The sequence below is a fragment of the Aulonocara sp. 'chitande type north' Nkhata Bay genome, linkage group LG9 (assembly GCF_057382095.1).
Source record: "Aulonocara sp. 'chitande type north' Nkhata Bay isolate Kocher_YH1m ecotype deep benthic linkage group LG9, A_spYH_male_GT1.1, whole genome shotgun sequence".
NCBI lineage: Eukaryota > Metazoa > Chordata > Actinopteri > Cichliformes > Cichlidae > Aulonocara > Aulonocara sp. 'chitande type north' Nkhata Bay.
This window is the reverse complement of record NC_141352.1, coordinates 33,688,463-33,714,536: the sequence shown is the minus strand read 5'-3', so window position 1 is coordinate 33,714,536 and position 26,074 is coordinate 33,688,463. Positions and strand designations below refer to the sequence as shown.

Below are 26,074 nucleotides of genomic sequence, written 5' to 3'. Positions count from 1 at the left end.
ACACCTGAGGTTGGTTGTGTTGGAAGTGATGTATAAAACTAGGATGTATTTATCTTATAGTTTGTATATCAAGAGCCTGTATAGAAGACACCAACACCAAGGACATTTTTATTGTTTGAACTGGTAAATAATCAGAAGCGTTTTTTGGTTTGTGGATTTTAAGATTGTTTTCTAGAACTACCAACAGAAATATGAACTGTACATAACTATTTCAATATGTGTGCAGTGGCCTGTAATTAAAAATGGTGTTTTCATTAGCGCAGATGGAGCCACTTCATCGTGTTGCGTTTCATGTCTCTGCAGTAGCTTAAGAAAGAACTGTTCATAATTGAACGAGCACTTAATGCTTGGAAGAGGGTGATGGTCAGTTGACAGCTCACATACTACACACACACAGAGGCCTTTTATAGAAACATGTTTGCAACCAAAATTCTGCCAATAGTGAAACTGGAGAAAGAAGATGCATCAGAGCAGGAACTGTGGATCAGTTCAAATATTTTTCTGTAACAGATACCAACACATGGTAAATACGTTTAGGATTTGGACTTTTAAAAATAAGAAAAACATTTATTTCCATTGATTATAAATGTCTTTGCTAACCCAAAGCTGACGTCACAGTAGGAACATGTGCTCAAGATATAAACCACCAGAAATGCACAACATTACTCGAATGAGCAGGCACGAACATTGGGAAACCTTTAAATCTGCTCACTGCCAAAGCTTTTCAGCAGAAACTGCTGCACGTGAACTTTAATCCCCCTCTACACAGTCGTTGCTGAGCTGTTGCTCAGGGCTGAGGCCGGTCTCAGCCTCAGCGGGCTCAGAGTCTTTGGGGGGAAGCGGGCTGGTTTGTTGCGTGGAGGTGTTGTTGGAAGGCTCGAGGTCAGGATCTTCTACAGTTTCATCTCCATCAGTAGAACCTTTGATGACATTTGGTGAGGATGCAGCTGGAGGTTTGTCTCCTAACATGTCAGCAGTCTGAGAGGCTGAAGGGCCTGAAAGGGTTGAGAATTAGAAACAGTGATGGTTTCAGTCAACACAGACACACTCAGTCTACTACGATTTATAAAAGACAGGCAAAGCTGAGATAATGAAAAATGAAACTGTAAACTGCAGGGTTCAAACTCATTGTTCAGGGTCAAATTTAAGCACTTTAAGCACTTTCAAGGTCCATTATCAAGCTTTTCCAGCACATTACCAAAAAAACAGTTTGCATGTTCCACTTTGCATCACCTCAGTAAGACCATGTAAAAATTAAAACAAATCGTCTTAGGTTGACTTAAATGTTCTTTGTTCCTCTTTTGTTAAAACAGAGAAAAATGCACCACACAAAAATACTGAAAAAGGAAATGGTTGTCTTATATGCATATAGTGCACAAACTCAAAAAACTCATTTCTCTCAAAAATGCAGATGTGCAAATGTGAACAAATCAACTTGTTAGAGATGCTCATCTCCACTTGGAAAAAACAACCACACAAAAGAAGAAATCTGCACAAATGAACAAGTCTGCTCATCAGATATTGATGCTTCTTTCCTACATGACACAACAACAGGAGACAGATGTTTGGTACTTTAACTAGTTAAGCACCCACACCACCAAAAATGGGGGAAAAGAGAGGAGATCACATTTAATCGGTTATAACACGAGGTCAGAAATATAAGTGCAGACATGAGTGTCCACAGAAGCCTCTGAATCTCAGCTGTAAACCATTTCTACAAACACCAAACAGTTAAAAGAGCAGTTACATCACCATGAATCTGTGGACAGGTAACATCCATATTTTGATTTATGATTTTCTGGAGTTAAATGTGACCCAAAGTATATTTTATAGCATATAAGCTATAAAATACTTTTAAAAATTAGGTGAGGGAAATAATCTTTTTTTTCTATGTTTGAGTCCCAGTAACTTTGACATAGTAACATCTGCAGTAATATTTACCCCTCTGATGACAGCTCACAAGCGTTAGCTTTATTTTGATACCAAGACTGTTTACACAGAGTTTGTAATTGCAGAGAAATACTCCATTTATTTTGGCCTCTTCATTTTCGAGCAGGAAGCTCAGAAAAGCCCTGGGGGCCTAACAGGTCAAAGTTCATTCCCAATAAAACTAACTGTGAGATGTTTGACTACATTGCTCTCTGGATTATTGTTACAGTCCTAAATGATCAGCTTTAAAGTGTTTGTGCTAATAACACCATGTACAGTAAGACAGGCATGGAGAACAGCACTGACGGGAGGCTTTGAACAGATGACACACTCAGTTCAATTCAACATATAAGACTTTAAAAACGCACAAACATCGACCTAAAATCTATTTATTCAGTCCATCACCTGTCATAGAATTATGTCAAATAATAATGTATTGTTCATCTCCCTTAAATAAACAGGCAGCCTTAAAGTATGAAACATTCATTCATTAAAACACTAAAATGTGTCTGTCGTCTCCGTGGCTGATAGAGCCCCACAGGCATCAATGTGAGCTTAAAGCCATTTATAATTTTTAAATGGTTTAATGTGTCGGTGCTCACGATAAACACATTTTGAATGAAAGCCAGGGAACTTCAGCAGCACAAGAAATGGCTTCTTTGTGCCCACATGCATCAGTCCCTCTTTTTACCAGTTTTTCTTTAAGGCTTAAGTTGGCTAGTTAAGTGTCGGACTAACGATTAAAGCTTTCACTTGAGTGAAGTCACTAATATTACTGCTACTGCTAAGTAATGTTAGCCAAGTTTAAAGCACACTGCATAAATCACCATGCCATAACTAACTGCTGTGCTAGCACTGCCGTACTCTATCACACTCAGTGCATTTCAATCATTTCTCCAGATAGTTTGATAGCTAGCAAAATAATAATCATAGTTTTAAACATTAGCCTGTGTTATGTACACATACTCGAAATTATTTACTGTCATGTGACTCAAGAGTACAAATTCCTTCAGTGTCGTTTTCCATCGAACACTCATTAAAACAGCACGAACCCTGAAACTGCTTATTAAAATAATATGTATGTAAATAATAGTATGTTGCATTATAAAAAATTAAGCTTTTGACTGCCCTCCAGAGTTCACGTTAACTTCAGATCTCTGGAAGCTACACTACCCGAATGATGTCAGCTGTTTAGTTTCTATACTGGACAGAAAAAAAAAAAGGGGGGGGGGGGGGTGGATTGGCTCCTCTTAAGGAGGACTAATGACTAAAATGTGAAAGTTTAAAGTCGATGAGTAAATCATGCTCGGGTAATACAATGGAAACGGTCTCATATCACCATCTAGTGTTATAAACTGTAAACACATTTTTATGGGTGAAGGCTCATAATAGAGACCGATCAACAGGTCATTTTCTTTTCTATGGGTCTCATTTAAATCACATTACATCATTTCTGCGGTAAATGAGGACCCTGAAGAACGATTTAATGTCACTGTTAAAGATTTGTAGACAATAGATCGCAGACAGCTGGCTCCGCTTTAACTAAAGAGGAAGTAAAAACAGTTTGGATCACAAGTGTAAGGCAAAAACAAAAATACTACGCCTAATTGAAGCTGACATCAGACAGGCAGTAAAGAAATCAATGTTTTCTACATGCTTTGCCTCTTATTACCAAACTCCACACTAATGTGAGGAATCTCTGGTGGTTTGGACGAACTGTGCAATACGGGAACTCGTCACTCGACCTTCAGGGTTTCTGGTGGATATATACACTAGATCCACTTCACTATATTGTAAGGAGTATTCACTCACCACCCATCATCCAAATCATTGAATTCAGGTGATCCAGTAACTTCCACAGCTGTATAGAATCAAGCACCTAGGCATGCAGACTGCTGCTACTAAGTGGAAGTGTTTGGGAACGACAGCAACTCAGCCATCAAGTGGTGGATCACGTAAAATCCCAGAGTGGGGGTCAGTGGATACTGAGGCGCACAGAGGTTGCTAATTTTCTGTGGAGTCCATCGCTCCAAACTTCACGTGGTCTCCAGATTAGCTAAAGAACAGTGCACAGAGAGCTTCGTGGAATCCATTTCCATGGCCGAGCAGCTGTAGTCCAAGCCTTACATCACAGAGTGCAACGCAAAGCAATGGGACACAGCGGTGTAAAGCACGCCGCCACTGGACTCTAGAACAGGAGAGATGCAGTCTATGGAGCGACAGATCACAGTTCTCAATCTGGAAAGCCGATAGACAAGTCAACTTAGCAGTTGCCAGGACAACAGAGCTCCAGGTTTGGTGGCAGGGGGATTTCGGTGCGGGGTTGTTTTTCAGAAGTTGGGCTCAGTCTCTTCGTTCCAGTGAAAGGAACTCTTAATGCTTCAGCATGCAAAGACATTTTGGCTCCCGACTTTAAGGGAACAGTTTGGGGATGGCTTCTTCCTGTTCCAGCATGACTGGGCACCAGTGCACAAAGCAAGGTCCACAAAGACATGAACTCTGGCATGGGAGTCCTGACCAGAACACCACTGGGATGAATGAGAGCAGAGACTTGGAGCCAGGCCTTCAACATCAGTGTCTGACCTTACAAATGGTCATAAACTCCCATAAACACTCCCAGAAGAGTTGAAGCTGATATAGCTGCACAGGCGGACGTCGTGAATGGGATGTCACTCGAGTTCATATGAGTGTGGGGGCAGATGAGCAAACACTTTTGGCAATATACTGTACATTCAATGTTTTGCTTTTTGTATTTTCATATAAAGTTAATACACCAATGAAGCTAGATGATCCTTATGAACCTTCGCTGGATGTTTTGTAGCAGAATCATTAATTATTTCTGTTATATTGTGTCCCAGCTGTATGATACATTTTTGCCATTCTTACCAATTTGCTGCTGGCGTGCGCGCCTCTTTTCCAGGGCCCGCTGTCTGTTCAGCTCAATACGTTTCTGCTGCTCTTCGGTCAGAGAGGGAGTAGGTGGGGGAGCGAGGGCTTCGGCAATCTGCCCTTGGGGAGCATTAATAAAACTCTCTCTGCTGAACAGATCAGGATCCCCAAATGTTTCCAGTTCACGTTGTACCTCTTCGTCACCAGCACCTGAACACAATTTCAAGCAGTGCTGATAATTAAGTCCTGTGGAATATGGCAAGTATTTCCTATGTGCACCTGCAGGTGTGAATCCACCGTAGGGCTGTTCGATACAACGATATATACAAAAACGTCTATTTCATTTTACGCTATCGTTTGTTTCGTGGTGTCGCAAAATAAACTGTTTACGGCAATATTTCTTCATGGTTCTGATGTCACTGTAGTAAAGTTCTCTCTTTCTCTTATATATAACCACACTACGGACGGACAAGCGCCTGTTTTTATGCGTTGTCGTTAGCAACAACGACGGTAAAACCATCGCGTGTCCGCTTGTTTATGTTCCACATAAACCTTTCAGAATAAAGCTCAAGATCCTGTTGAGGCTTTTCAAAATAAACGGAATCACGTGAAAGAGCAGAGTGTTTACGGATGAGAAGTAAAACAGAGCCGCCAGGTGCTAAAAAATAAACCTTAGACTCAAACGTTAGAACAGGCTTTCCCCCGCAGCACGCCGTGTAATAAATACTCACAAAGAAAACGGCGCCGTTACAACTTCTGTCTAAAAATGTGTCGTTTCATGCATCGGTTAAAACACTCGACTCCAGCTACATGACGCGCAGCTGGAAACACTTCACGCAAGTCGAGATTCACAGAATTGACAGAAAATGTTACATTTCTGTGATTTATATCGTTATCGGACGATAGAATTCTTATATCGGGAGATGAGACTTTGGTCATATCTCACAGCCCTAGTCCACCGTATCCCCATCAGTAATGATTTTTCTTCTTACCATCTGTACTTGTAAAATCTTCATGTGTCAGGGGCATGTCCAGTCGTATTCGTTTAAGACATGTCTATAGAAGAATGAGTAAAAAATTACAAATTCTGAACATTAGGAATCCCACACGCTTGCAGGAAATATTCTACTGCTTCCTCTCACCTGCACTTCCTTTTTGCTGCCGAGCCTTTCCACTTTGTCAATAAAATCTTCAAATTGCAATTTGGGGTACAACCTGTGGGCCCAGTTCTCCATCTTCTGCATCAGCAGCCGCAGGTCTGCAGCCTAATGGGGCAAACATCAAAAACAGCGAGTAGTGATATGAAAGAGGGCTGTGTGTGATAGGACGCTTCTTCTTCCCACTAAAAAATGACTTCCAGTCATTGGAACAAAAGACATCTTAATTTGGTAAACCAACCTCTGGTTCCCCTCACTCATTTTTGACCACGACAGAAAGGGCAACTTTTGACCTTTTAGTCTCAAACCAAATTTAGGACATCTAATTAAAAGCTGACAGGCCAAACAGATTTAGCTCAAAAACCAATGTTCATTCACATCTGGTAATTGGTGGGACAGATGTTATCATATCCTACCTCGTGTCCTTTGCCTTTGAACTGGATATTGTCAAAGAGAGTGCCCAGAGCTGGAAGCCCTCGATCTGATATCAGCCTGGGAAAAAATATTAAGACTAAGTTAAACCATTAATGGATTACAAGCAGGGTTAGCAGCACATCCAGGCGTATTTGGCTTATCCAATTCAGGATCGTGGATGGCTGAAGCCCATCCCAGCAGCCAGGTCGCCAGCCTGTCACAGGGCCAACACAGACAGACCCTCTGAATGGAAATGTCAGTGCCTTCAGATGTACCATGTTCAGAAGGCAGTAGCTTGTTGGGGGGGGGGTAGGGTGTTTGGTTTTCAGGGTGCCCACAACCTTTCTTTTCCTACCTGTTTGTACATAAGGCAGTATAATGAGAAATAGTCAAATTTCTCCATCTAAAAATAAAAAATTGCTATATATATATATATATATATTTATAGCAAAGTTGCAATTAATTTGAATATTTTATCAAATGAAAATCTATGTTTTTCTTTAATACAGCTTGCAAGTTTTATCCTAAGTATAATCGACGTTCTTACTTAAAAGCTTATTTAACATCCTTTGATTTAGTATAACTTAGTTCTGTCCAGGAACATTGTGAACAGAACAGTAACAGAGGAGTGCCACTGGAACACCCACTGGGAGACTACTGGGAACGAGCCTGACTTATGGTTGGCAATACTAACCAGGTTCACACTATAGGTGTACAGAGACTGGAAACATCTTTCTCACACACATCCAGGGATGTCTCCAACGCTCTGACAATTTTCAGTCTGGGAATTTTGCCCATCCAAATGATGAAAACAACAATGGTATTAGAGTCTTTCTTCTTTAAATGACTGGCAGAGTGAAGCTGCACCATCATCACACAGATGCAGTCATTTGTACCCGCCGCTAAAGCGTAAGAAGACGCTGCAGTACTCTGCGAAACGACAGGTGTCGCCACTCAGATAATATCACATCACTTTTTTTGTGCAAAGTTCTTTCCACAAACTTACGTTTTCAAACATTTGCAACAACTCTGTGTGTCAGTGTGTCTCTGAGCCTCTGTGCACGATTATTAGTGAAACGGTGATAAAAACCAGTGCAGTCACAGACTCGTGTTCAACCTGGCTGCAACACTGACAGTCTGCACACGTCAATCAATGATTTTGGCCTCCTTGTGTCCCAGCTCACACAAGATGACATCAAATTCCTATTTAAATGCGCATTTTAATGCATTTCAACCCTCTGTCGTGATATAAATGTCTTTGCTACCTGTGGGAGTCCAGCTTGGGTTGGGGTCTCTTCACGCCTCTCCTTTTAGCAGTAGGGACATCAGCCAGCTGTGATACCTCACCTTCATCTCCTGCATTGAAAACACATGACAACAGGATGTGTTTCTAACTCATTCTGTTGGCAGCGTGGCAAACTTCAAGCTTATCTTTAAATCCAGACAAATTATAGACTGGAGGTTACAGAAGAAATGTGCTGGTTTGAACAGTATCTGATAGGTTTCATTTGCTCACGCAAACAAAAACATGTGTGTTGTTATTGTTAGAAACATCCAGTCTCAGAGAGATGCTGAAAAACCAGTTCATGCATTTGTTAATTCTAGGCTGAACTAACAAATTCATTATTATCAAGCTGTTCCAAAAAGCTTTGTGGAAGGACTATGAGAGGTTGTATTTCTCCCACATTAGCCTTTTTTCCTGAATCTTATTTTTCTATGATTCTTCATTAAACCATGAATTTAAAATACAAAGTTCTGAATCATCACATCTTAAAGACCTCATAGTAATCCTGTAAGAGCACAGCAGCATCTACCATCTGCAAAAGGGTCTCCTTCCTCCTGGCCTCCCCGGCCTGGGGAGTGTGGTGGTGGGAGTGGGGGGAAAGCTTCATCCTCTATGCCGTCATAGTCAGGAATGTCCTGCGGGCTATTTTCCTGTGGGTCAACCATGGTGAGTCGGTCCTGGAGACAAAGTAAAAGACGTGTGAGCCCCAGTCGTCAACAGCATCAGCATTAAGTTACATGAATTTAACTGCAAGTTGAAAAAATGACATTTATTTCTGTAAGAGTAATTCTTTACTGTGTTACAACATCAACATGAAAACCTAAAAAAAACTGGCATTTACTTTTTTCTTTTTTTACATCAACAGGAGGAGCTGTACAGACACTCATCCCACCTGGAATTATACCCCAAATTCAGAAATGTACTATTATGATACATTAATGGTCCATTATGTTTGTTTCACAGTTATATACATAATACAATTTATAGATTTGTATATATTTACATTCTATCAGGGATGAACTGGTTGTGAACCTTTGGGCTGATAATGACATTTAAAAGTTACAATTTGGATGAATTATTACTGCGATACTTCTTTTGGACTCTGTAGTACCACAGAAATATCATTAAAGTAACAGGTTTGTTTTAAAGTCTTTCAGCTGTTCCGTAAGCATCATCGTCATCATCATTTATATAGCACTTTAAAAACACACCTGGCAGACCGAAGTGCTGCACAATACAAATGTAGTAATAAAATAGCAAAAAACAAACATAGCAATAAAGTAAACTCTTGAGCCAAAATGATGTGACACAACTAGGGCTGCCACAAACGATTATTTTGATAGTCGACTAGTCACCGATTATTTATGCGATTAGTCGACTAATCAGATCATCATCCACTGGACATAAAACTACAGCTTATTGCACCATGCAGCATATGCTCTTATATAACTATCATTAGCTTACAGCTTTAAGCTTTTAAGGTGCTAACTAAAAATAAAGACAAGATGATAGTTTATTCAATTTTAATGAAATTTGCAGATTGTTTCGGTGAAGTTTAATAAACTCCTTGCTATCTAAAATATAACAGGACACCGGAGTATATTCTCCAGCATCTCACACTTCTGATAATCAGCTGTCTGCTTGACGTTTATTCAGCTGTGTAAAAACTATAACTTTAATCTCAGACAAACCGATTTACTCAGGAACAAATAAAATACTAAAAAAAAAAAAGCCAAACAACAACATTTTTAATTTATCTAAGTGACTCATATATATTTAACCTGAGTAGCGAAAGACGGCGGTGGGTTTGAAAACAATTTGCCTGGAGTCCGGTGTTCTCACCGTGCTAGTGACCTAGCCCCCGGCTAGCTATCGAGCTAGTGGGTAACAGACGTCTCTGAAAACGTCGGAGCGCTTTTGAAAATATGTGGTGTCCTGATAAACTGAGCCGATATTTGAGGTTTACACAGCTACATTCTCGGCTGAAACGTTTATTTTGTGACCCAGAAAGAATAATAAGAGTAATATTAAAACTAACTAGCTGCCGCCATTGTTGGAAACTGAGCTGGGCCGCGCTATGAATTCTGGGACACAGCTGCTTCTTCTTCTTCTTCTTCTTCTTCGGGGTTTAACGGCAGCTGGCATCCTTGTACATGCAGTGCTGCCATCTTCTGTTTCAGTCCGTTATTACACTCTTAAATCCTGCTACTTATTCCTGCGTCTTTTGGGATCTTACAAAGCTTCAAACGACGCGTCGACTATTAAATCAGTCGTCGACGATTTTGTGAACACTGTCTCCAGGTGGAAAACAGAATGAGCGATACACCTGCTGTCAGGCCTGCAGGGTTTCTCCCTGTGATGTTCTTCTCTGTCTTGTGGTTGACAATTTTTTTTTTTACTGGCACAAATAATTTGTGGGGCGTCTTATTGTGACACCTGATTGTTGTAGTATTTTTAAAATGGCTGTGCAAAAAAATAAAAATAAGAACCCCAGATGCATTGCCTGCATTTTTAGATGAATAGTTGTATATAACTTTATTATTTACAAAATTTTTGTTTAATTTTAATTTAAAAAAATTACCACTTATATTTGCATTTCAAGTTATGAAAATAATTTACTAAACATGTCTGTGGTTTTTATAGTAAAGAGAAAATATAACTACTACTAGGGTTTTATGTGTTCGTGTGATTTCAGACCAGTTGTTTTAATAACTGTAAATTTGGACGTGTGAGGTTGTGCTGAAAAGAATGATACCAAGAAAGACAAGGTAAAAAAAACAACAACAATCAAAAGCAGCCAAAAATGGCCAATTATATTTTGGACCTCAGAATATTGACCCAACAAATCATGAAAAATGAGGTTTCAATAATTGTTTGTGACAGTGCAGCTTTCTGGCAGTAGTAGTAGTCAGTACAATTTGATTTTTTTCTAACAAAAACAGTATGAAACTTAAGTTAGACTTGTGTTTGGAAATGAGCCCCCGCCCAGTGTTGTGTAGCTTTCTGGATTTTATACTTATTGGTTACATATTTATTTATTATACAGGCTATACAGTACACACATTTTATGTAACTGAAATGTTTAATTATGTGGGCTATAGAAAATAATTAAGTTATAGACCATATTTATATGAAACATATGCTTAATGTATATTAATCATATGTAACACCTGCATATGTGTTTAAAACAAGGCTTTGATTTTGCCACCCCATTTGATTTCCATGCCAGCCTGGAAAAATTTCTCTAGATCCGCCCCCGGACCTGTCCTGGACCAGCAACACCAAATCAGTGACTAAAAGAGCTCAGCAGCGACTGCATTTTAAGAGACGACTGAAGAAGGTGCACATCCCCAAACCCATCTTTAATACTTTCTACAGAGGTACCATGCAGAGCATCCTAACCCGCTGCATCACAGTCTGGTATGAAAACTGTCATGCGTCCAATCGCAGAGCCCTCCAGAGGATTGTGTGGACCGCACAGCGTGTTATTGGCAGCTCTCTACCCAGTCTACAGGATATTTACACCTCACTGGGAAAGCCACTAGCATCATGGCTGACCCGCATCACCCTTCCCATCAACTGTTTACCACACTTCCCTCCAGAAGACGACTGCGTCATCAGGAGCAGGTCGGCAAGATTGTGCAATAGCATTTTCCCCCAAAGCAGTTTGGCTCCTGAACACCATGGTTCCCTCCTCCGCACTGAAAACTTCTCCACACACTTCTTGGACTACATAATACTCTCCTCTAATTATTATTACTATTATGATGTGAACATTTTGTGCACTTAAATCTTACTGTGCTAATGACCCCTGCATCAGCACCTTGTTTGGAATAGCAGTGGAGAAGACATAGATTCAATGCTGCAGACGTCTGAGCAAAGAAAGCTTCTAGAAGAGTAAAGACTAGCTAGAAGAATGAAGATTCACAGAGTAAATGTGAAAATTCATCACAGGGCTCTATGCACTTGATTAACTGACCATGAGCAAGTTTGCTAGTCTGGAGCATTCAGATCCACCACAAAGACTGTTCAGTGCTCACAGAAACTGCACAATACCCAAGAGCTGCATCTGAGCCTCTACAGGCCTTAAACAGCATGTTAATGTTCAAGACAGTTTAATTAGAAAAAGACAAAACAAGTATGGTTGGTCTGGAAGGGCCGCCAGGAGAAAGCTTCTTGTCTCTAAAGAGAACACAACAACTCAGTTGAGGTTTGCAAATTTGCCCTTGAAAGCTTCTGGAGCAACATATTTTTAAAAGATGAGACTAAAGTGGAGGTTTGGTCATAATGCACAGCAGTAACTTCAGCAAAAATCAAACACAGCACAAACACCTCAAATCCACTGTCAAGTACGCTGGTTCAATTGTGGTGATTTGAGCTTGTTCTGCAGACACAAGCAATAAGCACCTTGCAGTCCACGAACTCCTCTGTATGCCAAAGTTTTCTAGAGTCAAATGTGAGGCCGTCTGTCCAACAGCTAAAGCTTCTCCTAAATTAGGCCATGCAACAGGATAATGAGCCCAAGCACAGCAGCAAATCTACTGCATGGAAGTCCAGACCTCAACCTGACAGAAATGCTGTGTATAAAAAAATGCTTGCAAATGTTGATGAATTGAAGTTATTGCTGCTAACTGCTGCTTCTGTAACCGACTCAATCATAGAATGATTATGATATTGAAAAAGACAAATGCCTGAATCCTAAATTGTGGATATCCTTTTGTTGTGATCTAAAATGTAACACTAAATGTGATTAAAACACTAAAAATCTGGACTCTTGGGCTCAACAACTGCAAGGATCACCAGCCCGAGGAAAACACAAAATACACATGACCCCGTGACAAAGACAATTCATTCTTGAATGAAGACATTGATCTGACTTTTTAAAATTTTGCCAATTGTGTTTATTATTAAATTATTGAGGAAATAGAAAGGGGGGGAGGGGTTGTAAAGAAGAAGGTAAAGGAAAGGGATAGAAAGGAGGAAAGAGATAGAGGAGAGAAAACCCCAACAATCCCCTCTGAGCAAGCACTAGGTGCGACAGTGGATAGGAAAAACTCCCTTTAAAGGAAGAAACCTATGACAGAACCAGGCTCTAGAGGAGGCAGTCAACTGTCGGGACTGGTTGGGGGGTGAGGGTGAAAAGAGAGGGGGGGGGGGGGGGGGGGGGGAGGGAGATGGGACAGGTGATAGCAGTTAAAGGGAAACAGGGGAGGGAGAGGTGTCAGGAGAGAAAGGGAGAGAAAGGGAGAGGAGAGGTGAAAATTAAGATGGAACAGACGAGGTGACATTAGCAGTAGAAAAAGTAGAAAAAGTAGAAAAAGCAGGAGTGTCCCTCCTCCAGAAGAAGCAGAAGCGTTTTTTCTTCTTTTCCATGAGCTTTTCCACGAGCACTTTTTTCTCTAGGATGAGGGTTCTCAACTGATCGATTGTTTCTGCATTCTCCTGCTCAAGTCTCTTGCATGTTTTCTCCACTTCTTCTAATTTGGCTTGTTTGTCTTTGAGCCTTTCTTTCATTTCTTTAGATGTTGCCTCCTGCATTAGCTTTGCCTCGTGCAGCTCTGTATAACTCTGTTGTAATTTGTTGTGTGTGTCTTCCAACTGCTGACTTCTGCTCTCGATTTCTTGAAGTGAACACTGCAGGTCTTCGTTTGTTTTCTCTAGTTGTTGCTTTAGCACCTGTATCTCAGTGTTTTTGCACTTCACGTTGTCTGAAAGTTCCTCGACTTCTGTGTTTTTTCTCAGCATGTCATTGAGCTTACTCTGCATCTCTGAGCATTGGTTTTGCAGTTTTTCCTTTTCCTCTTCCAGTTCAGGTGTTTTGTAGTTCAGTTTGTTATAAAGTTCTTGCAGGTTTTGGTTTTTCCTCTCAAAGTCCTGGAGAATTTCTTTGTCTTCTTTCTGCTTTATTTCCTGTTGTTCTTGGTCTTGAAGCAGCTCTTGATATTTGTGCAGTGTTTCATCAAGCTTTACCTGCAGCGCTCCGTATTGTTCCTGCACACCTTGGAGTTGGCACTGCGTGTCTCTCTGGTCCAGTTTTTCTTTCTCTTCAAGGATTTCTTTATTCTTTTGCAGAGCTTCATCAAGCATTACTTGCGAGCCTTCGTTGTGTTTCTCGATGTTCTGAAGTTTGCAATCCAGATGTTTCTGTTTCATGTCTTGCTGTTCTTTCTCTTGAAGGAAATCTTTATTTCTTTGCAGTGCTTTATCAAGTTTCATTTTCAGCGCTGTGTATTTTTCCTGCACGTCTTCAAGCTTGCAGTCCGTTTGTTTCTGTTTAATTTCTTGTTGCTTTTGTTCTTGAAGCAACTCTTTATTTTTGTTCAGTGTTTTATCAAGCTTTACCTGAAGCGCTTTGTATTTTTCCTCCATGCCTTGGAGTTTGCACTGCTTCATGTCCTGTTGTTGTTTTTCTTGGAGGAGTTCTTTCATTTTTTGCAGAGCTTCATTAAGCTTGATTTGCAAGCCTTTGTTGTGTTTCTCCATGTCCTGGAGCTTGAAATCCATTTCCTTCTGTTTTATCTCCTGTAGCCTTTTTTCTTGAAGAAACTCTTCATTTGTGTGCGGTCTTTCATCAAGCTTTACTTGCAGCTCCTGATTCTTTTTGTCCTTCAGCACTAGTTTTTCTAGTGCTTTATCAAGCTTTGCTTGGAGCTCAAAGTTTCTTCCCTGTCTAGGAGTTCCATTTCTTTCAACTTTTGAATATCTTCCTTTTCTAGAAGCTGGTTGAATGATTTGTCTACTTGATCAGGAAGTTGAATTTTGTCTTCCTGATCACAAAGAGGAGAGTTGGGCTTTACTGTTTTTTTTCTGTTTTCTCTGAGACATGTTTGAATCTGTAAACTGTCACTCTGTTTATATCTGAATTAACTAATTTCAAGAAACTGTTGCAATTACCTGGACTGCCTCAGCCCAGGTGATGTAACATTAGCAGACAGAGGGTTTGATGTTGCAGAATCTTTGGAGCTGTGCCATGCTGAACTGAAGAGCCCAGCTTTCACCAAAAGGAAGAACTAACTGGGCCCTAGATTGCCCAATCAAATCTCTTAATGCCACCTGCCCTCTCCTACATTAACTGTGGGCTCACCTTGTAGAACAGAGTTGAGTGTGGAAGAAATGGCAAAAAATATGGAGCTGAAAAGCTGAGAGAGAAAAAGAAATGATAAATAAATCAATGTGTCAAATTAACTGACATGTTAGCTGGTAGAGTGCCCACTGCATTATATATATATCATCTCTTTTTTATAATAAATAATCAAAAACTTTATTTAAACTAAGATTTTAAAAAATATGTGCAGTGATTGATGTGCTCTCAGACATGTGCTTCAATCCACACACAAATACAAAACAATCTGACCACACGTACAACTGTTTCACAAACTCTATAAAGCATTCACACTCCAATGGATGCATCAGAAAGCAGCTTGGGATTACAATCTTGTCCAAGGATATTTCGCCTGCAGACTGGAGCAGCCAGGGATCAAACCAGAAAACTTTCTGATCAAAAGCTGACTTGTGCTAAATGCTGAACGGCAGCCAACCCATTTTAGCCATTTAATGAATGTGCCATTTAATCTTGGCTGCAGCCAAGATTAAATGGCACATTCATTAATTACAGAGTTACGGATTGTTACATGGAACTCAAAAGAAATAATGAACCCATCTCGTGTCCTGTGTCTTCTATAGCTGTCTGTACTTTTACTTCCAAAGTTCATCAGCAAACAGTTTGCAGGCCTCTAATTATCAGGCTGTACTCAAGCGCTTGAATTCAACCTAAAAGCTGTGCTGTCATACAGAACCAAGTACCCTCCGCGGAAACTATAGCTAATGTCACAACTGGATCTGATGAGACAGCTATGATTTCTGGACTCGAAGTAAATAATCCTGAATCAATTTATACAACATCAGTTTGTTTGTTTTGCTTTCATAACAAATAGTTTGAGCCATATACAAATACAGAAGTGACAAATGGAAACATATTTACAATCCAAAGTCAGACTAACAGTTTTCAGTAGCACAGTCTTTTATTTACAGTCTGCTTCTCCTGGTGGTAAACCTCTATCACATGTTTGGATTAAAAATTAGGCCTATATAGCTGCTGGTTCCAGTTTAAGCAATATGTTAAAAATACTAAATTCTTTGTAATACAAAGGAAAAAGTACAAAATAAAGAGTTAAAAAAAAAAAAAAATACTAAATTCTTCATTGATTTGAGCTGTGGGGTTTGCTATACACTGGCAGAAAATTGTAGAGTAAATGGTGAAAACAAACAAACCAAATAACAAGATCCTTGAATTCCATCTTTTTTATTAACAGAAACTCCAACAAATTTGTGCCCAATTGATAATGTTTGGGACATGAAAAGTCCAGTCCAGCAGGTGGCGGTAATGCGCCTTAAAGCTTTAACCGCCAAAAAATACAAGAGCAGAAGAAGAAGAAGCCGAGTTCCCGCTTTATGGCGTTTTTCCCTCCGATTATTGTCAAGACTGATTTAAAGGTAAGCACCGAGCTAATATTAATCCGAGTCTAGTTAATCTTGAGTTTAGCTCCTGAATGAGGCTTTCTGTTGCTCTCCTCGGTGTCTCTTCTCAAGTTTTTGTGAACAAGTTGGAAAAAAAAATCTGACTAAATTGACTCAAGCTGCTTTAAACTAATTTACAGAAAGATATCAGCAAAAGGTTGTGAAACACAGAGAAGAAAAGAATTTATTAGAAGAAAGCTTTTAAATGAGCTCATTGTAATCAGAGTTTCTGTTGTTTTATTAGCCTGTTATTAAGGCTACTTAGCATCTCTGTGGCACCTGCACAGCTTATGAATGCAGCTTGCTAACTAAGCTAGCTAGCGCCACCCTTCTTCCATATAAGGTCACTTCCGGCTCCAAAAGACCCAACATGTTGGCGGTAAAAGTGCTATAATGAAATACATTTATGAGAAATGTAAAAATAAATGTGTTCCAGGCTAAAACACAGCTGCCTTTATCAGCGCAAAGTTGTGATGAGGCTTACTCAGATGATGGCTCAGATTTCTACACCCACTCGGATATACAGATGAAATCAAGACAAGTACATCAATACAAAAATTCACAGGATTGTTCAAAAATAATAAATTGCATGAATATAGGAAATCTTCCTCTCAGTGACTGAGTTGTCTCATTGTGTCCTCATTTTTTATAAATCAAGGCCTGAGTAACCCAACCTTAAGTGTTCATTAAGGGTTTTGTCACATAGATAGAAAATAAACTCAGAGATTAAGCGGCTGTTATAAACAGAGTGATTAGTTTATGTAAAAAATGTAGTTTGTTGTTGTTCTGGTTTATGTGCTGAAAATGGTTTTATTTGTGTATGTTCAATGTGTTAGACTTGTACATAGTTAAATATATGATCAAATAATGTTGAATCCTGGATATGGATTTGTAAGCAATGAAATTTGAAATAAGGGGGTAGGAACAAGAAAACTTCATCCTACTCCTTTTCGAGCACACACATTCTGTAGACATAGATATTTACATGAAAACTTGATGATTTTTAAGTTTTGTTATTTTTATTTTTTTCTGTTATTTCAATTATATTTGCATGTTTGAAATAAATTTTATCTATCTATCTATCTATCTATCTATCTATCTATCATTTCTCACGGCACACGTATATTGTCGGGTTTTTTCTTGGCCAGGGCATATTTTAAAGAGGAATTGCTCTCCTGGTACTGGTGTGTCATACTGCTGAATTTGGTATTGGTGCTCAAACCTTTTGTGTTTGTTTCAAACAAGTTGTCCACCCAGGGAAGCTAAAATGTGTTCTGTGTGTTCTCAGATGAACATATGAGACACTTTGACTCTTCAGTGCAGTGTGGAGCTTAACAAAGTTCTGTTTTGTGTCCCAGCTGATCAGGAGGAGGAGAAGAGTCTGACGGAGCAGCAGAGGAAATTTCAGCTACTTGGACTCAGCTCAGCCACTGCAGAGAAAACAATGAGCTCAACACAGAAGGTGACAGATACTAGTGTTAAGAAATACTCCATTAAAAGCTGAAGTACTGATATGTATATTTTATGCTAAACTAAATGAACCTTGTGCAATATTAATGTAATGTAGAAATAATGTATACAATGTATACAATGCCTACATCTTAGACGGTGACGTTGCCTCTAAACATCAAAATGAGCAGGAAGATGTTAAAGTGGGATTCAGCAGGATTCAACCCTAAAATCAGCTGTAGTGGCTCAGTGTGGGGAAAAGGGTCACAGCTCACAATCATTTCTATTGAGAGCTCCAGTAGATTTTTTTAATGTACAGGCTGTGATCAGCTGACCTGCTGCTCTCTGTGAATTCAACCAGATGTCAGCAGATGTTTCACGAGTTGTCCTGGCTGATTTCCTTTCTCTACACTGACAGTACACTGTCTTTATATTATACACTAAACTGTTGGTATGTGGGTGGAGCTCAGTGAATGAATGTCAGCATCATGATCTTAAGTTTAAGTTAATCTCTGCTACACTTGATGTAATCTAACTCTGACATGAGCACCACAGTCACTGTGCACCAGTCACACACTGTTCTTTACTTAAATCCATCACATTACAGTAAACTTGCCTGCTTATCCTGCACTAACCTGCAGAGGATTTTACTGCAGTCTTTACATCACATTGTGAGACAAACTGCACACAAACAGTTTGTGTGTTTGCTGATGTTTGTTGGGCTGATAGAATCGCTGCATTTGAAATTACCTGCCACATAAAAAATATTACTCCATTTATTCTCGCTCGTCTTCTGTATTGCTAACTAGATGTTGAAATACCGCGACCGCAACTTATCAGCACCTGCAGTCGTTCAGGTTCTGGTGGTGTTTGGTGCCACACTCCACCTTCAGGTTTAAAACTAGTGTTAATGGAGGGAGTTTGAAGCTTCAGTTTGTTTAATGACTGCATTTCACTCACTGACTCTGTATCTCTGTCACTGCAGGACCAACGTGGACCGAGAAGTCAGCGCTCTCAGGAGGCCGACAAACCTCACAGAAGCAAGAGAGAGAAAAAAAACACCTGTGACGAGTGTGGGAAGGATTTTACCTGGAAGTTTAAACTAAAACAACATCAGCTCATCCACACTGGAGAGAGACCGTTCAGCTGTGACTTGTGTGGAAAGTCGTTTTCCTGGAAGAATTCCCTGAAAAGACACCAAGTCGTCCACAGTGGAGTTAAAGCTTACAGCTGTGATCAGTGTGGCAAAGCTTTTACTCAAAGTAGCAACTTACAGAGTCATCTAGTTACCCACTCTGGAGTTAAGGCATACAGCTGTGACATCTGTGGAAAAACCTTCAGCCGGCTAGGGTACCGAAATATACACGTACGCATTCACTCCGGAGAAGATGTGTACTGGTGTGATCAGTGTGGTAAATACTTTACAACAGACGCACACTTACAACGCCACATGTTTACCCACACTGAGGAGAGACCTTATCAATGTGACCTGTGTGAGAAGACTTTTAAAACTCCACAGTACCTGAGAGAACACCAACAGATCCACACCAGAAAGAGACTCTACAAGTGCAGTTACTGTGAGGTTTGTATTTTTATTTTATTCTTGTAAGTTCAGTCTGACTGTTTGGAACAAGTCTGCTCATTAAATTGTGTTAGCATGTTAGCACTTCTACTGCACCGAAGAGTAGCTCTGAGCCATTATTCAGGTTTTCATTTCATTTAAGTGTAAGTCAGATGTTACTGTAATATTAAATAAGTATTGCTGTAGTATTATGGTGGTAGTATTGTAGTTATTGTAGCCCAGTAAACTGAGTGTGTTAATCGAAACAGTAAAATGTAATTGGACGTCTGCAGAGATGCTCTTTATTTCAGGCGACTTTCAGGATAAAAGTGTTGAAGGACTGACTTACACTGTCTTTGTGTCTTTGTTTAGAAGCAGAGCGACACAGATGGATCCACTTCTCAACCCTGTCATCGCTGTGGTGGTGGGAAAGACTTTCGTTGTGACATCTGTGGAAAAACTTTCAGTCACCAAGCCATCCTAAAAATACATCAACGTAAACACACTGGAGACAAACTGAAATACTGCAAAGAATGTGGGAGAAGCTTCCCCACATCAGCTGAGTTAAAACAACATGAACTCTTTCACAGTGGGGTCAAGAAGCACCTCTGTGATCAGTGTGGGTCATCCTTCACCACTGCAGGTCAGCTTAAAACACACAAACGAGTCCACACAGGAGCGAAACCATACAAGTGCAGACACTGTGACAAAAGCTTCTCACATTCAGGTAGTCGTAACGAGCATGAACGTACACACATGGAAGGAAACTACAGCTGTGAGCAGTGTGACAAGAGCTTCAGTAATCTCAGTTCATACTCTGCACACAAACGATCCCACGTTACTAATAAACTGTTTCACTGTTACCACTGTGCCAAAACATTCACTTCATCATCTGCTCTGTGCAAACATCAGCGCGATCACGCAGGGCTGAAATCGTTCCCATCACAGGATCAGAGTGAATCTGAAGAGAGAGAAACATCCTCTGGTTTCAGAGTCCAACTTAAAACCCTGGAGATCAGGCTCCACAGAGTTCAGGTCGGCTCTCCTTAAGTTTAAGTTAAAGTTCAAATGAGGCTGTGAATCAAACTTCCTGTAGTTCCATGTTAATCTTTATAAATTGTTCTTCTGTTTGTGTTCAGTCGTTACCTTTTTTTTTCAGTGGTTGGATTAAAAATCAGTTTTCTGTTGTTTAAGTTTTTATTGAATGTATTTTGTTAAATAAAGTTAAAATATTGTTAAATAAAGAATTGTTTGAACGACAAAGATTTTGAGCCATGATGTCATTTCCTGTATTTCAGAGTAAAGACTGAAGTGACAAATGGAAACATGTTTACAGTCATGGAATAAACACTGATGGGTCATCTGTAGGAAGTTCTATTGCTGACCTGACAGACTCGACCTTGTTTACAAAGAAAGAAAGGAACTGATGACATGTGTCAGCAGAGGCTTTCAGGGTTGTTTAGAGTAGAGCTGATAGTCTTAAAGAGAACATGGCGATTATGACAATTTAACACAATGATCTGAGAAAAATATCTGTTTCTCTCATTTTTACTGTATTCTGATCAAATTTCCAACATTCTTTTAACATTTCAAAAGAAACCTGCAAATTGTCTTTCTTCCACTTTCACACTTGGCCCTAAAAACACCAACATCTGTGCATCACCCTTGTGTCAGTCTAATGAACCTAACATGTGATTGATACATAACACACATTCACACTGGCTGCATATATCAGTCCGGGGGGGCAGAGCAGAACTCTGTATGAATCAGACGCGCTCACATATTCAGGCTTTCCAGAGGCGTTTACCATCAGAAGAAGCAGAACAATGAATCATCAGCACCCTGCAGAAGAACACAGCAAGCAACAACTCTAACAATAAAGACGTGCTGGAGCCAAAAGATGCAGATAGCGAGTTTTAAACGATAACGCACAGGATCAAAGGGGGAGAGGGTAAAAACCCACTGCCTCCTGAGATAAAGATCAGCAAGTCAAGCTGGCAGCAGACGACACAAAACGCTCTCTGGAGGAGGCGGCGACTGTGGAGCAGGCCGACGGAGAGGCGGATCGGCAGACAGGAAGCTCCCGGGGTCCCACAACAAGATGTTGCGCGTCAGACTGGAGCAGGATATCCCCATGTTGGTGACACTGCCCATCGAGGTACAGCCCAACTTGGCAAACCAACCCTTCCCTTTCTTGGACACCACACTGGCTGATCTGGGCATCCAAGACTGAGTCTCACTCCGTGTGGGGACGTTTTTTTGTTTTTGTTTGTTTTTTAAGAAGCAATCATGTGTATATATTCAGCTCAGAGCTGAAGGAGAGGGTGGTTTGGGTTGACACCAAGAAGACCCATCCTAGAGGTACGGCGGTGGGATCCAACTGCAGGGATGTGGTCAGATGGCAGTCTGTGGAAATCAGGTGACAGTGAGAGCAACTTGATTTTCCTATTTTGTCCTTCAGATACGAGTGAAAGCCCAGATGCCAGGAGACAAGCAGCTCCAGGAGGTCCTGTACAGCACCGAGGTCCACACTGACCGCTCCTTCTGCTGCACTGGAATGGATACCCATACGGAAAAGAAATAGTAAAAACTTGTAATTACTGATTACTGGGCATGAAAGTGGCCACTTTCATGAGTAAATCATATAAGGCTTACATGATTTACTCATGAAAGTGGCCACTTTCGCATTACTTTCATACATTGTTTTAGTAAGTATCCAAAACATACAAGTTTCATTATATAATTTTTCAAGGGATCTTTTTTTTTCAAAGTCAAAGTCAAAGTCAACTTTATTTGTCGATTCTGCCACATGTACAGGACATACGGAGAATAGAAATTGCGTTACTCTTCAATCCCTAGATCTTATATCTGTTTTCACACTTATATGCTTTTCATACAAGTTTCACACAAGACAGATACAAACTTTATAAGATTTATATATATCTTTTCCATATGGATATCCTGCCCTGGAAACAGACGTGTGCAGGTCTAGAAGCAGTTTAAATCCCATACTTTTTTGATCTGTGAGGCTCTTAATGTCACGTCTGCAGCCATGAAAGTCAGCTCAGGGTTTCTTGATTCTGATTTTTCTTTGCTGTGTCACATTTAGCTCATATCTGTATTGCCATGCCCTGAAAACAAGCTGCCGGGCTTTAGTCAGGCTCAGGGACAACGGGAGATCTGAGGAGCAACACGATGAGAACAACTAAAACTGAACAAACTTAACATCTGATTACCTTTTTTATTTGTAAGAAAAAGTTTAACATGAACGCGCCAACTGTCCACAGCAAAGCTTATTATGACAAGACTGCTTTTATTCAGTGATGTCAAAGTGTCATCACTTCATACCTCTGAACTGACATTAGATGTATTGCATACCTTGTTAGAATTACACTGTTGAAGCATTTGTAAAAAGCTTCTGTCCTTGTTAATTTATGTTTTAGGATAAGTTTTTGGGCTGTGTAAGGTCACAGGTTGCATTTCTGAGCAGAGTAGTAAAGGTAAAGTAAGTGTTTTCAAAACTAGCCACTCAGCATGTGTACAAACAGTGAGAAATCTCTGAAGAAAACCGTTTGAAGGAGCAAGAGCACACGTGTTTCTCCACAGGTTAAAGCCCGCTTTAATAATCAATATGAATCAAAGACTTCTGTCAACACAAAATAAATGTAAGGAAACACACTTTCCTGTGCAACATCCAGTTTCTATAACTGACGACAAGCTTGGACCACAGTGATCTAAACTCATCCTCTACATTGGAAATGTAAACAAATGTAAATGTGGTTTTTACTGTACCAGAGCAGGGCTGTGTGTGTAGAGCACAGCCAGGCAGCTGAACACTGTATTGTTCTCTTTTTGGTCCTCTTCGAGCGGGAGACGAGCCACCAAAGCTGGCAACACCGGTCAGTGAACACATTCAGTTTTCAGGCCCCTCTTCTGTGGAACCAGCTTCCAGTTTGGATTCAGAAGACAAGATTTCAAGATTAGGCTTAAAACTTTCCTCTTTGGTAAAGTATATATATAGGGCTGGACCAGGTGACCCTGAATCCTCCCTTAGTTATGCTGCAATAGATGTAGCCTGCCGGGGATTCCCATGATGCATTGAGTTTTTCCTTTCCAGTCTCCTTTCTCACTCAGTATGAGTTAATAGACGTCTCTGCATTGAATCATATCTGTTATTAACCTCTGTCTCTCTTCCACAGCATGTCTTTATCCTGTCTTCCTTCTCTCACCCCAACCGGTCGCAGCAGATGGCCCCGCCCCTCCCTGAGCCTGGTTCTGCTGGAGGTTTCTTCCTGTTAAAGGGGAGTTTTTCCTTCCCACTGTCGCCAAAGTGCTTGCTCATAGGGGGTCATATGATTGTTGGGTTTTTCTCTGTATCTATGAAGCGCCTTGAGGCGACTTTTGTTGTGATTTGGCGCTATATAAATAAAATTGAATTGAATTGAATTATCTGAAGAAGAAGCAGAGTTGGTTTGTTTCCAGCTGAAATCATCCAGGCTCAGGAATTTGAATCGATCCACATCATTTCTGCTTGAACTAGAGAACATGAGTGTCGACTTACATTTGGTCTGTGAGACACATGTCATAGTGACAGTATTTGGGTTAATATGGCATTACTCACCCTGGTCGCATTTCTTCAATATCAGGCACCAAGTTCAGGAACTCGTTCTTTGCAGCCCGCGCAAGGTAGGAGGTCTCCAGAGTGGGAACCATCGGGAAGTTTTCACAGTCTGAGCAGGAGGGACTGGAGGCACGTGAGCTGTTCTCAGGGGTCCTTTAACACAAATCACACCAAGTTAGAATCAAATAGATAACCTGTCAATAACCGTTTGCAGATCGAGGTCAATGTTCCTAAAAATATGTTTACTTCTGGCCCATGGAGCCACAGCGCGAGTCCGAGAGAGAGGGGCAGGTAGAGGAAGGGGTGAGGGTGGCACTGCTGAAGCTCGTCACGGATGGATCACGTCCGATCGGTGAGATGAGAGAAAGCTGAAGTGAAACAACAGCAGGATGAGGTAGACGTCAATATAGGAACTCCCTGATGTGACACAGAAAGGCTATTTTTTTATTTCTTTGTATTATTTCTCACCTTGCAGTCACTGATGCTGTTCACCAGCTGCTTGTATTCAGTATTGAAGGTGTGTGTCAGAAGGCGCAGGCACTACAACACAACAGGAACAAGACCGATCAGCTCCGAGCAGAGAAGGAAGAAGGCAGCAACAAGAACGCCCACTAAGCCCACGTTTTTCTCACCTTGGTGGCCAGCTCCTTCTCACGCTTTCAAAGGTGGTGCTGGAGATCTGCGAGGAGACGGAGGTGGACGTGGACAGAGTGCCGGAGCTCACGCTGGGGGACAGAGACTCACTCAGGGACTTGGTGGTGGGAGCTGTTCCCACGGGAGCCGCCTCTCCCAGAAGGTGACGGGTCTTTTCCACCTGGACGAAAGATGGGGGCGAATGTGAGGTGGGGAGAAGAGGGGACGTTAGTCATGTAAAGTCTGTACTCTAAGAAAAAACTTTTTAGAATAGCACTTTGGTCTTTGAGTTGAAAAGTCATTTTTCCCTCTACGATATTAAACAGATTTATTTCTTTATGAATCTTTTAAGGCCCCACCTCCTGCAGCTGCTCCATCTTCTCCAGCTCCCACTGGTGCTCTAGGATGAGGCTATCTCCTCTGGGCCTCCAGCCGGCCAGGTTCTCCTCTCCACGCACATAAGCCACTGATGTGTCCAGCACCTTCCTCCTCCTCCTCTGCATCCCTGCTCAGGACATGAGCCCTCATTAGGATGAAGCTCTCCACAGAATTATGATAAAACAGCTGCCGTTCTTTAAACATGTTTCATGGCCGCTCACCTGGGCTTCCAGTGTCAGACATCTTACACAAGCTCAGCTCGTAGATCCCAGTCACTCGGTTGCTATAATGAACACAGAAGTTTTGAACAAGGAAACTTTGTAACAGGGCAGATATCTTTGATTGTGAAACAGAGATGGCCACAGTGCAGCAGCCCAGATTTACCAGTCAGGAGTTTTGGAGTATCCAGTCCCAAAGAGGTTCTTGAGAGAACGGGGTGGGGAAATCTTGGCGTCTCGGGAGTAAAAGACCGTGCAGATGTCTTTGGTGATAATGGCAGGCTGGATGCAATGGTCCAGCTGCAGAGAGGAGATAAAGGGTGTGTGTTAGACACGATGACATCAAGAGACTTAAAAACACGTACAAACAGGTACAACACGGCGGAGCAGCGGCTGACCTCCAGATACGCAGATAAGGTCATGTAGATCTTCTCTCCGTAGGGAGTGACGCGGTTGAGCAGGAGGGAACCTTTTAAGGGTGTTTTTATTTGTGCTCCCTGGCCTGGAAATAAACGGTTTCCGATCAGACCTGCTTCATCTTTGTGCCCTTGGTATCTGACTCGCTTGCTCCCCCATGCATTTTAAAAGAATCCTTCTCTTCAGCATGAAGTTCTGGCTCAGCTTTAGTGTCTGCGTTACATGTACACAAAGACAGAAACATTCAATGATAAAAACACACAGTGGAATAAAATTGTAAGACGTCATCAGTTGATGCAGTTTAAGGACACTTGTTCTTCTGTGCAGTCTCACCTGGAGCTCACGCTTCTAGTTCATGCCATCATCACCAAAGATTCTTCAATTAATAGTTTAAAGATGTCCATGAATGCACTGCTAACTGCTCTTCACCCTGATAAAAATCAACATGCATTTAGAATAAGAAACACTTTTACAAAACCAAAAGCTTCACTGTGTTTAGTGATTTATACGTCTACAAAACAGGTTCAGTTTGTAACTGAGAGAGCGGCTCAGTGGCGCTGAATTATATTTCCAATAGAAACACAATTTCATATGTTGTAGTAACAA

The 26,074-nt window shown here is 40.9% G+C and overlaps 4 protein-coding genes across 4 annotated transcripts; 1 reads left to right on the top strand and 3 right to left on the bottom strand.

Annotated features, from left to right (window-relative positions):
• Positions 1-399: 399 nt before the first annotated feature.
• Positions 400-9,536, bottom strand: LOC147322641 (TIMELESS-interacting protein-like). Its single transcript, XM_086307110.1, has 8 exons — positions 9,517-9,536; positions 8,204-8,351; positions 7,655-7,745; positions 6,392-6,467; positions 5,961-6,083; positions 5,811-5,874; positions 4,816-5,028; positions 400-995 (listed from the first exon to the last, which is right to left on the bottom strand). The coding sequence occupies exons 2-8, from the start codon at positions 8,337-8,339 to the stop codon at positions 751-753; spliced, it is 948 nt and encodes a 315-aa protein (XP_086163236.1). The 5' UTR covers positions 8,340-8,351; positions 9,517-9,536; the 3' UTR covers positions 400-750.
• A 3,400-nt stretch (positions 9,537-12,936) lies between these two features.
• Positions 12,937-14,315, bottom strand: LOC147322640 (uncharacterized). Its single transcript, XM_086307097.1, has one exon. The coding sequence runs from the start codon at positions 14,176-14,178 to the stop codon at positions 12,937-12,939; it is 1,242 nt and encodes a 413-aa protein (XP_086163223.1). The 5' UTR covers positions 14,179-14,315.
• Positions 14,316-16,011: 1,696 nt separating this feature from the next.
• LOC147322639 (uncharacterized) lies at positions 16,012-20,665 on the top strand. The gene is made up of 5 exons (XM_086307208.1): positions 16,012-16,167; positions 17,454-17,460; positions 17,550-17,653; positions 18,626-19,222; positions 19,574-20,665. The coding sequence occupies exons 1-5, from the start codon at positions 16,126-16,128 to the stop codon at positions 20,249-20,251; spliced, it is 1,428 nt and encodes a 475-aa protein (XP_086163334.1). The 5' UTR covers positions 16,012-16,125; the 3' UTR covers positions 20,252-20,665.
• A 3,785-nt stretch (positions 20,666-24,450) lies between these two features.
• On the bottom strand, positions 24,451-25,674 carry LOC147322638 (kinesin-like protein KIF1B). Its single transcript, XM_086307145.1, has 5 exons — positions 25,450-25,674; positions 25,218-25,351; positions 25,055-25,116; positions 24,815-24,960; positions 24,451-24,636 (listed from the first exon to the last, which is right to left on the bottom strand). Exons 1-5 carry the CDS (start codon positions 25,471-25,473, stop codon positions 24,451-24,453), a joined length of 552 nt encoding a protein of 183 aa, XP_086163271.1. The 5' UTR covers positions 25,474-25,674.
• Positions 25,675-26,074: the final 400 nt, after the last annotated feature.

Coding starts and splice junctions, on each gene's coding strand:
- LOC147322641 (XM_086307110.1), bottom strand. CDS start 8,339: ATGGTTGACCCACAGGAAAATAGCCCGCAGGACATTCCTGACTATGAC. Junction 6,468..7,654: donor CCCAAGCTGGACTCCCACAG/GTAGCAAAGACA, acceptor ATTTTTTCCCAG/GCTGATATCAGATCGAGGGC. Junction 996..4,815: donor CGCACGCCAGCAGCAAATTG/GTAAGAATGGCA, acceptor CAACCCTTTCAG/GCCCTTCAGCCTCTCAGACT.
- LOC147322638 (XM_086307145.1), bottom strand. CDS start 25,473: ATGACCTTATCTGCGTATCTGGAG. Junction 24,961..25,054: donor GTCTGACACTGGAAGCCCAG/GTGAGCGGCCAT, acceptor TGTCCTGAGCAG/GGATGCAGAGGAGGAGGAGG. Junction 24,637..24,814: donor AGATGGAGCAGCTGCAGGAG/GTGGGGCCTTAA, acceptor TCTTTCGTCCAG/GTGGAAAAGACCCGTCACCT.
- LOC147322640 (XM_086307097.1), bottom strand. CDS start 14,178: ATGGATTTCAAGCTCCAGGACATGGAGAAACACAACAAAGGCTTGCAA.
- LOC147322639 (XM_086307208.1), top strand. CDS start 16,126: ATGGCGTTTTTCCCTCCGATTATTGTCAAGACTGATTTAAAG. Junction 17,654..18,625: donor CAATGAGCTCAACACAGAAG/GTGACAGATACT, acceptor CTGTCACTGCAG/GACCAACGTGGACCGAGAAG. Junction 19,223..19,573: donor ACAAGTGCAGTTACTGTGAG/GTTTGTATTTTT, acceptor GTCTTTGTTTAG/AAGCAGAGCGACACAGATGG.